The 11146-nt window shown below is 30.3% G+C and overlaps 2 protein-coding genes across 2 annotated transcripts; both read right to left on the bottom strand.

Annotated features, from left to right (window-relative positions):
* Positions 1-495: 495 nt before the first annotated feature.
* Positions 496-1462, bottom strand: LOC119663565. The gene is made up of 2 exons (XM_038073174.1): positions 1371-1462; positions 496-1275 (listed from the first exon to the last, which is right to left on the bottom strand). The coding sequence occupies exons 1-2, from the start codon at positions 1415-1417 to the stop codon at positions 705-707; spliced, it is 618 nt and encodes a 205-aa protein (XP_037929102.1). The 5' UTR covers positions 1418-1462; the 3' UTR covers positions 496-704.
* A 4737-nt stretch (positions 1463-6199) lies between these two features.
* On the bottom strand, positions 6200-7165 carry LOC119663564. The gene is made up of 2 exons (XM_038073173.1): positions 7074-7165; positions 6200-6978 (listed from the first exon to the last, which is right to left on the bottom strand). The coding sequence occupies exons 1-2, from the start codon at positions 7118-7120 to the stop codon at positions 6408-6410; spliced, it is 618 nt and encodes a 205-aa protein (XP_037929101.1). The 5' UTR covers positions 7121-7165; the 3' UTR covers positions 6200-6407.
* Between the last annotated feature and the right edge of the window lie 3981 nt (positions 7166-11146).

The following is an 11146-nucleotide window of genomic DNA, read 5'->3' as shown; positions in this document are numbered from 1 at the left end:
TCAGCAGTCCTACATTCGACATTAGACTTTTATATAAAATTAAATAAATTAATATTTAATAGCATTAATATTTAATTTTAAAATAAAATTTGTACAATTTTACATAGATTTGCACTCTAAACTTTACATAATAATTTCGGAAAAAAGATTTTTCTGACTTGTTAATAAAAACCACTATTCCGGACAAATTTAGAAAATGGCGAATAACTTTTGAAATTTTTAATCGACTTTTATGTTAAAATGTTTGTATTCAAATCGTTTTAAACATCAATTAAAACACTTTTTTTTTTTATTTTAAAAATTATATATTGTATATAAAATTGAAACAATGTTCAAAATTGTTAGTTTTTTGTATATAATTTTCAGAATGTGGTAAATGTCTGTCCACGTCATATTTTTTAAAGTAGGAAGGATTCGTTTTTGTTAAATATGATCAACAATAGCCTGCTAGCAATCCTACACCCCATAATCCCTTTTACAGGATATATGTAAAACCTGTTGAAACCTTTCACTTTACCTTAGGTGTGTAGGTGGCAATAAGTTTCTTTATTGAGAAAAAAGCTTTCCTTGCAGAAAATTGACAAAGAATTTTTTTAATGCCAGAATTAAATTATAACTCTATATATGACTAACTCTAAATATACGAAAATAAATACTTATTAAGGTGGACTTTTACTTTAGTTATATTTCAAGTTTTACTCTTCTTATTCAGCATCCCTTGTGTCCATATTGGAAGCATCATTTCCATCCTCGTCCTCAGTACGTATCCTTTTAGCTGTTGCAGCCTCATCAGTGCTACACCTTTTACGTTTTGCAATATTGAGTTTCTTCTCAACTTTTGTTTCATTTATTACAACCGAACGGCTTATAGTATCACCACCACCATTTTGAGTGAATTCATCCTTCTTTCGCTTACCAAGATCTTGAGCATGAATGGATTGTTTTTGTCCACAGATTGTCTTTTCATCATTCACAACTCGAGAAGTTAAACCTTCTTCATTTACATTAAGGCTCTCTGAAATTGAATTTTTGCTACGACTACGTAAATTATAAACGTGTTCTATCTTGAGCTCTGTCTTTTCTACAGGTAATAGTTGCCTTTGTGGTAGATCATCACAAACGACACTACCGCGGATACTTAAATTACTGTCCGAAACTGACGTCTCATTACACACCATCGTTACCTGTTCAATTGGAGGAGATTGCGAACTGCAGCTCGATCCTGCTAAGTCCGTATTTGGTATTGCATCGATTCCAGATGCTTCTGTGTTCCGGCTGTGGTATTACGGAGATTAATCACAAAAAGAAATTAGAGAAAAAAGTTTTTATGAATATTAATCTAATTTATAATTTTCATAAAAATTAATTACCTTTCTTCCACGTTTGATTTGCCAAATAATTTCTTAAATAACCACATAATTATTTTGATACAAAAATATAGTATATATCAGTCAAATTCTTATGAAAATATTAAGAAATTTTTATCGAAAATTTTTTATTAAGTTGATTTGACTGTTCTTTTTTGTCATAAAAAACAAATATATTTGAAGTGTCATTATTATTTATATATAACTTAAAAATAAAAACAAGAGTACTGGATTAAAATCTGATTATAAAACTTGTTATCACAGATTGTAAACCTGGACTTTCTGGACTTTGTGTTTAATCTACTCTTATTCTAGAACGTGTTATTTCCATACGAATATTCCTTATGATCTATTTATTTATGTAGTGGACACATTGAAACCTTTCATTAAGTAAAAAACCTACTATTACTTATCTGTTATGAAGTCAGGTAATTTGCGAATAAAATTATTTAAAGTTGTCGGACCAATGTTTAAACAGCAAATACTTGATCTGTCTGCGATGAAATATTAATATATGTGGGAAAAATAAAAGTGAGATAAATAAATATGGGAATGACAGGTAAATACGAAATAAACTGAAATCAAATTATTTCAATTACTAGTACTATCAGAGGACGTAGTTATTATTGATTCTCTTATATTATTATTAAAAGGGTTTCTCCCCTTGTGAAAACCCAATCAATAAGCAAATGTTACTACGACCTTATAAAAACACCATAAGTCCTAGAATGCAGCAGATAAGATAATATAAAAAATTTTACTAGAAAAAAACTCTTTATTGGTTGCTTCAAGTGCAGCGGCTACTCTTAAAGTCAGCAGATCCCCTTAAAATTATTTAAATCATGCCATCAACGGATTTGTATGCCGAAAAGTAGCGCAGATCAATAAAGTAGGGTTACAAAAATTCAAAGCTCTAAATTTTGAAAAAGCAGACTTTGGACAAGTCAATCAACAGACATTAATCCATGTCCACATACCAAACAGCAACAAGAAGTAAATACAGATGGTTGGACAAAGGTCTGGTATCAAAACGCTGAAGGTTTCACTTTCATGGATGTGATCATGGATGGCTAAAAAATTGAAAACAGATCTAATGCTGCATTAAACTGCTAATAATTATATATCACGTAGTCATATTGGCAATCACATTATTGAAACATCTTCTATACAAAAGAAATATGTAGTCGTTTCAAAAGAAAAAACGACTATAAATGTTTATAGATCGATTTTTGAATAGTAGTGAAATATAATAACAAAATGTCTTATTTAATACCTAAGCAGAATTGTTTTTGGTTTTTAAGTCAGTATAATTGTTGGACTACAAGTGGCAGTCTCAAGACTTTGAACCTATAAAATTAGAAGCTAAAAGTAATGAAAACTTTTATTGGTCAAATTTAAAGTGTAAAAATTATATACAATAAAAATTTTATACTGACAATCGGACTATATCGGATTATATTACCAACTACAGCGCACAACGCATTTTTATAAAATGTATTTAAATAGAAACAATCCATTGATTCACTGAAACCGAAAGGGAGTTCCATAAGTTCTGGGCTTCTGAGCGCATTGATTGTTTACAAATCGAGATAGATAACGAATTCGATAAAATATGCACATATTCACCACTGAAGATCCAGACTGTCATCAAAATTGTCATCAACCGCGTATACAACGATTTTATGGTAAAAACAGAAATAACTTTTCGGAAAGACAACATCTGTAAGGTAAGAAGAGCCTGCTACAATTCTTCCAAGAGATTTCTTATAAATTTTGTAGTTCGTTATTATCGTAACAGTTCGTAATAGTAATGATTTAAAGTAATTATTGTGACACTGATGGATCAGTGACTATTAAACCCGGGAAAAAACATTTTCTGATTGGGAGCAGAACCAGGAATACTTAGTTATAGTCACCTTATTGGTGATTTGCGATCACACCCTATTAATTGCACTAAGTGGTATCGCTAAGGACTTTAATACCAAAGAGTCCAATATATTTTCCAGCTTGTAGGGTTTCTAAGAAAAGTTTATTCAAAAACACCTCTAATTGTAAACATTTCAAATGAACAAAAATTTTCAGTATGTTAAATATTGATAAATTTGATGCCCTATTTATTATTAAATTATATAAATCTTGGAAATTGTCGATACTGTAAATTATGATAAAGAATTTTCCCAAATAGATTCTTTTCAGCAATCTATGTTATGGTTCACAAAGAAAATAGACTTAAAGGTCTCTTACTTTTATTTCCTTTTCCCCCCTCAGTATTTGGGAAAAATATTAATTTCTGTAAATTGAATGAATTTTGTATATTTAAATAAGCAAGCTAAATAGAAGTCAAAATTCGAATTAAATTTAACTTCAATTGAAAAATATTTAAAAACTATAAATCAGTCTGATTGTGTGTTAGAAAATCAGGTTCTTTGCTAGAGGTATATCGTACCAACCAATTTATTTTCAATAGAAAGCAAGAAACAACTTTTACTACAAGCAGAGTCCGAGTAGTTTAGTCCATTGCCAAAGCTTAATAATGGATCGCCAGAAATTAAAACAAATGGTGTCTTCAAATAGTGAAGCTGATGCTGCGACTGGAAAAGCAGTTAGATGCAAATCTATTACTGTTAGACGCTCCATTATTGTTACACGCTCTGTCACGGCACGGTTGTTAAGTGGAAAATGTGGTAAGGGTAAGGTTAATACAGATGCCGTAAGAGTCAGAAAGACTCAAGCGAAAAAAGACACAAAAAAGAAAGTAAAAGTTATGAAGAAGGAACGTGAAAACGTTAAGTGCATTAGGACCGAAATGGAGGATGAAAAAGCTAAGCCCAAGAAGAAGGTCAACAAGAAGGTCAAGAAACAGCGCGTAAGTCCACCTACACCCACCCAGACGAAACGGAAGGAAACTTGTAAAAAGAAAAAGATTGCAAAATCTAGGAAGAGGAACGAAAAGCTACTACTAGAAAATGTCGATCAACTTCCTCGCGTTAGAAAAAGGAAATATACTGAAGAAGAACATCACTCAGTGGTTCCTATTAAACGGAAGAGGAAATAAAGTTATGTATTTTTATATTTTTCTAATTTCATAAACTTTGTACAATATTTCTTATGCTCAAAATTTGAAGTTCAAAATTTAAAGTTCACAAATTTTAAGTTCCAATTTGAAATTGCAAAATTTGAAGTTCAAAATTTGAAGTTCAAAATTTGAAGTAAAAAATTTGAAGTAAAAAATTTGAAGTTAAAAATTGCAAGTTAAAAATTGTAAGGTTAAAAGTAGGTGTGTCCGTCTTTAGTATATAAGACTGCTATAAGATTGAAATGGAAATGCCTAAAATTTTAAATAAATCAACGTAATTAATCCACTATTCCACTAGTCATTATTGTCTTTCTTATTAAATCATATGGTTTCATAATTGTTCTCGATGTTAGGAGTTTTTACCCGAGGTAATTAAGTTTTGACTGTGTTGTAGGTCGAAAACTAATGGATTATACAAAATAATACCAATTTAATTTTTACTCAGCCAATTGTAGCTTTAACTCACCGAATTGAAGTATTTCTAATTAGTTTCTTGCATTGATTATGGATAAAGTTATTATTGAGTTTTACCTTAACCCAATTTCAATACTGATTTCACATTTTCAGAGACTTGATTCAGTTTTGGGAAGAAAGTTGAAGGTAATATCTCAAGAGTGCGATTTTCTTTCCTACATTATTGACATCTGTTAAAAGTATGGTTTCTAGATAACCAAATTGTTCTCTATTTGCAAACATTTTTACAAAACAATCTTATATATGAGACACTCCTTTAATATCAATACAAGTGAAGTTCATGGAATGAAAGAGGATGCTATCGCGTTTATTTATGTAGTGTTCTATTTAGTGAGGGTAGAACGAATACCAATAATAAAATATATTCAAAATTCTTACAATTTCACTACAATTGCACTACAATCTCAAGTGGATCTACATGGTGCAACTTTATTAACTTGTACGGGTTGAGAAGACTTGCCTTAGGAGACCCGTATCCGCACATTCCATTAGAAATCCACGATTAATCTTGATTAGCCAAAGCAAATTCAAAGTACTCAATGTTGCTACTCGTTCGTCATTATATATGTTTCTAAAATCATTTTTGATTATGAAATATCCATAAATAAAACCAAAGTGATTAGGATTGTATTTATGCACAAAATGTCTGTTTGCCACCACAATATTCATATAATAGTGAATATAAAAGTACTCAGAAAACATATAATGTCAAATCAGTGCAATATGGTATCATATGTAAAATTAGCAGTTTAATAGACTGCTACATATCACATGATACATAAGTACTCAGCAGTCCTACATTCGACATTAGACTTTTATATAAAATTAAATAAATTAATATTTAATAGCATTAATATTTAATTTTAAAATAAAATTTGTACAATTTTACATAGATTTGCACTCTAAACTTTACATAATAATTTCGGAAAAAAGATTTTTCTGACTTGTTAATAAAAACCACTATTCCGGACAAATTTAGAAAATGGCGAATAACTTTTGAAATTTTTAATCGACTTTTATGTTAAAATGTTTGTATTCAAATCGTTTTAAACATCAATTAAAACACTTTTTTTTTTTATTTTAAAAATTATATATTGTATATAAAATTGAAACAATGTTCAAAATTGTTAGTTTTTTGTATATAATTTTCAGAATGTGGTAAATGTCTGTCCACGTCATATTTTTTAAAGTAGGAAGGATTCGTTTTTGTTAAATATGATCAACAATAGCCTGCTAGCAATCCTACACCCCATAATCCCTTTTACAGGATATATGTAAAACCTGTTGAAACCTTTCACTTTACCTTAGGTGTGTAGGTGGCAATAAGTTTCTTTATTGAGAAAAAAGCTTTCCTTGCAGAAAATTGACAAAGAATTTTTTTAATGCCAGAATTAAATTATAACTCTATATATGACTAACTCTAAATATACGAAAATAAATACTTATTAAGGTGGACTTTTACTTTAGTTATATTTCAAGTTTTACTCTTCTTATTCAGCATCCCTTGTGTCCATATTGGAAGCATCATTTCCATCCTCGTCCTCAGTACGTATCCTTTTAGCTGTTGCAGCCTCATCAGTGCTACACCTTTTACGTTTTGCAATATTGAGTTTCTTCTCAACTTTTGTTTCATTTATTACAACCGAACGGCTTATAGTATCACCACCACCATTTTGAGTGAATTCATCCTTCTTTCGCTTACCAAGATCTTGAGCATGAATGGATTGTTTTTGTCCACAGATTGTCTTTTCATCATTCACAACTCGAGAAGTTAAACCTTCTTCATTTACATTAAGGCTCTCTGAAATTGAATTTTTGCTACGACTACGTAAATTATAAACGTGTTCTATCTTGAGCTCTGTCTTTTCTACAGGTAATAGTTGCCTTTGTGGTAGATCATCACAAACGACACTACCGCGGATACTTAAATTACTGTCCGAAACTGACGTCTCATTACACACCATCGTTACCTGTTCAATTGGAGGAGATTGCGAACTGCAGCTCGATCCTGCTAAGTCCGTATTTGGTATTGCATCGATTCCAGATGCTTCTGTGTTCCGGCTGTGGTATTACGGAGATTAATCACAAAAAGAAATTAGAGAAAAAAGTTTTTATGAATATTAATCTAATTTATAATTTTCATAAAAATTAATTACCTTTCTTCCACGTTTGATTTGCCAAATAATTTCTTAAATAACCACATAATTATTTTGATACAAAAATATAGTATATATCAGTCAAATTCTTATGAAAATATTAAGAAATTTTTATCGAAAATTTTTTATTAAGTTGATTTGACTGTTCTTTTTTGTCATAAAAAACAAATATATTTGAAGTGTCATTATTATTTATATATAACTTAAAAATAAAAACAAGAGTACTGGATTAAAATCTGATTATAAAACTTGTTATCACAGATTGTAAACCTGGACTTTCTGGACTTTGTGTTTAATCTACTCTTATTCTAGAACGTGTTATTTCCATACGAATATTCCTTATGATCTATTTATTTATGTAGTGGACACATTGAAACCTTTCATTAAGTAAAAAACCTACTATTACTTATCTGTTATGAAGTCAGGTAATTTGCGAATAAAATTATTTAAAGTTGTCGGACCAATGTTTAAACAGCAAATACTTGATCTGTCTGCGATGAAATATTAATATATGTGGGAAAAATAAAAGTGAGATAAATAAATATGGGAATGACAGGTAAATACGAAATAAACTGAAATCAAATTATTTCAATTACTAGTACTATCAGAGGACGTAGTTATTATTGATTCTCTTATATTATTATTAAAAGGGTTTCTCCCCTTGTGAAAACCCAATCAATAAGCAAATGTTACTACGACCTTATAAAAACACCATAAGTCCTAGAATGCAGCAGATAAGATAATATAAAAAATTTTACTAGAAAAAAACTCTTTATTGGTTGCTTCAAGTGCAGCGGCTACTCTTAAAGTCAGCAGATCCCCTTAAAATTATTTAAATCATGCCATCAACGGATTTGTATGCCGAAAAGTAGCGCAGATCAATAAAGTAGGGTTACAAAAATTCAAAGCTCTAAATTTTGAAAAAGCAGACTTTGGACAAGTCAATCAACAGACATTAATCCATGTCCACATACCAAACAGCAACAAGAAGTAAATACAGATGGTTGGACAAAGGTCTGGTATCAAAACGCTGAAGGTTTCACTTTCATGGATGTGATCATGGATGGCTAAAAAATTGAAAACAGATCTAATGCTGCATTAAACTGCTAATAATTATATATCACGTAGTCATATTGGCAATCACATTATTGAAACATCTTCTATACAAAAGAAATATGTAGTCGTTTCAAAAGAAAAAACGACTATAAATGTTTATAGATCGATTTTTGAATAGTAGTGAAATATAATAACAAAATGTCTTATTTAATACCTAAGCAGAATTGTTTTTGGTTTTTAAGTCAGTATAATTGTTGGACTACAAGTGGCAGTCTCAAGACTTTGAACCTATAAAATTAGAAGCTAAAAGTAATGAAAACTTTTATTGGTCAAATTTAAAGTGTAAAAATTATATACAATAAAAATTTTATACTGACAATCGGACTATATCGGATTATATTACCAACTACAGCGCACAACGCATTTTTATAAAATGTATTTAAATAGAAACAATCCATTGATTCACTGAAACCGAAAGGGAGTTCCATAAGTTCTGGGCTTCTGAGCGCATTGATTGTTTACAAATCGAGATAGATAACGAATTCGATAAAATATGCACATATTCACCACTGAAGATCCAGACTGTCATCAAAATTGTCATCAACCGCGTATACAACGATTTTATGGTAAAAACAGAAATAACTTTTCGGAAAGACAACATCTGTAAGGTAAGAAGAGCCTGCTACAATTCTTCCAAGAGATTTCTTATAAATTTTGTAGTTCGTTATTATCGTAACAGTTCGTAATAGTAATGATTTAAAGTAATTATTGTGACACTGATGGATCAGTGACTATTAAACCCGGGAAAAAACATTTTCTGATTGGGAGCAGAACCAGGAATACTTAGTTATAGTCACCTTATTGGTGATTTGCGATCACACCCTATTAATTGCACTAAGTGGTATCGCTAAGGACTTTAATACCAAAGAGTCCAATATATTTTCCAGCTTGTAGGGTTTCTAAGAAAAGTTTATTCAAAAACACCTCTAATTGTAAACATTTCAAATGAACAAAAATTTTCAGTATGTTAAATATTGATAAATTTGATGCCCTATTTATTATTAAATTATATAAATCTTGGAAATTGTCGATACTGTAAATTATGATAAAGAATTTTCCCAAATAGATTCTTTTCAGCAATCTATGTTATGGTTCACAAAGAAAATAGACTTAAAGGTCTCTTACTTTTATTTCCTTTTCCCCCCTCAGTATTTGGGAAAAATATTAATTTCTGTAAATTGAATGAATTTTGTATATTTAAATAAGCAAGCTAAATAGAAGTCAAAATTCGAATTAAATTTAACTTCAATTGAAAAATATTTAAAAACTATCAATCAGTCTGATTGTGTGTTAGAAAATCAGGTTCTTTGCTAGAGGTATATCGTACCAACCAATTTATTTTCAATAGAAAGCAAGAAACAACTTTTACTACAAGCAGAGTCCGAGTAGTTTAGTCCATTGCCAAAGCTTAATAATGGATCGCCAGAAATTAAAACAAATGGTGTCTTCAAATAGTGAAGCTGATGCTGCGACTGGAAAAGCAGTTAGATGCAAATCTATTACTGTTAGACGCAAATCTATTACTGTTAGACGCTCCATTATTGTTACACGCTCTGTCACGGCACGGTTGTTAAGTGGAAAATGTGGTAAGGGTAAGGTTAATACAGATGCCGTAAGAGCCAGAAAGACTCAAGCGAAAAAAGACACAAAAAAGAAAGTAAAAGTTATGAAGAAGGAACGTGAAAACGTTAAGTGCATTAGGACCGAAATGCAGGATGAAAAAGCTAAGCCCAAGAAGAAGGTCAACAAGAAGGTCAAGAAACAGCGCGTAAGTCCACCTACACCCACCCAGACGAAACGGAAGGAAACTTGTAAAAAGAAAAAGATTGCAAAATCTAGGAAGAGGAACGAAAAGCTACTACTAGAAAATGTCGATCAACTTCCTCGCGTTAGAAAAAGGAAATATACTGAAGAAGAACATCACTCAGTGGTTCCTATTAAACGGAAGAGGAAATAAAGTTATGTATTTTTATATTTTTCTAATTTCATAAACTTTGTACAATATTTCTTATGCTCAAAATTTGAAGTTCAAAATTTAAAGTTCACAAATTTTAAGTTCCAATTTGAAATTGCAAAATTTGAAGTTCAAAATTTGAAGTTCAAAATTTGAAGTAAAAAATTTGAAGTAAAAAATTTGAAATTAAAAATTGCAAGTTAAAAATTGTAAGGTTAAAAGTAGGTGTGTCCGTCTTTAGTATATAAGACTGCTATAAGATTGAAATGGAAATGCCTAAAATTTTAAATAAATCAACGTAATTAATCCACTATTCCACTAGTCATTATTGTCTTTCTTATTAAATCATATGGTTTCATAATTGTTCTCGATGTTAGGAGTTTTTACCCGAGGTAATTAAGTTTTGACTGTGTTGTAGGTCGAAAACTAATGGATTATACAAAATAATACCAATTTAATTTTTACTCAGCCAATTGTAGCTTTAACTCACCGAATTGAAGTATTTCTAATTAGTTTCTTGCATTGATTATGGATAAAGTTATTATTGAGTTTTACCTTAACCCAATTTCAATACTGATTTCACATTTTCAGAGACTTGATTCAGTTTTGGGAAGAAAGTTGAAGGTAATATCTCAAGAGTGCGATTTTCTTTCCTACATTATTGACATCTGTTAAAAGTATGGTTTCTAGATAACCAAATTGTTCTCTATTTGCAAACATTTTTACAAAACAATCTTATATATGAGACACTCCTTTAATATCAATACAAGTGAAGTTCATGGAATGAAAGAGGATGCTATCGCGTTTATTTATGTAGTGTTCTATTTAGTGAGGGTAGAACGAATACCAATAATAAAATATATTCAAAATTCTTACAATTTCACTACAATTGCACTACAATCTCAAGTGGATCTACATGGTGCAACTTTATTAACTTGTACGGGTTGAGAAGACTTGCCTTAGGAGACCCGTATCCGCACATTCCATTAGAAATCCACGATTA

Source organism: Teleopsis dalmanni, unplaced genomic scaffold, assembly GCF_002237135.1.
Source record: "Teleopsis dalmanni isolate 2A unplaced genomic scaffold, ASM223713v2 unscaffolded_contig_0578, whole genome shotgun sequence".
Classification (NCBI taxonomy): Eukaryota; Metazoa; Arthropoda; class Insecta; order Diptera; family Diopsidae; genus Teleopsis; species Teleopsis dalmanni.
Note: the sequence above shows the minus strand (reverse complement) of the source record. Positions and strands in the feature narration are given on the sequence as shown.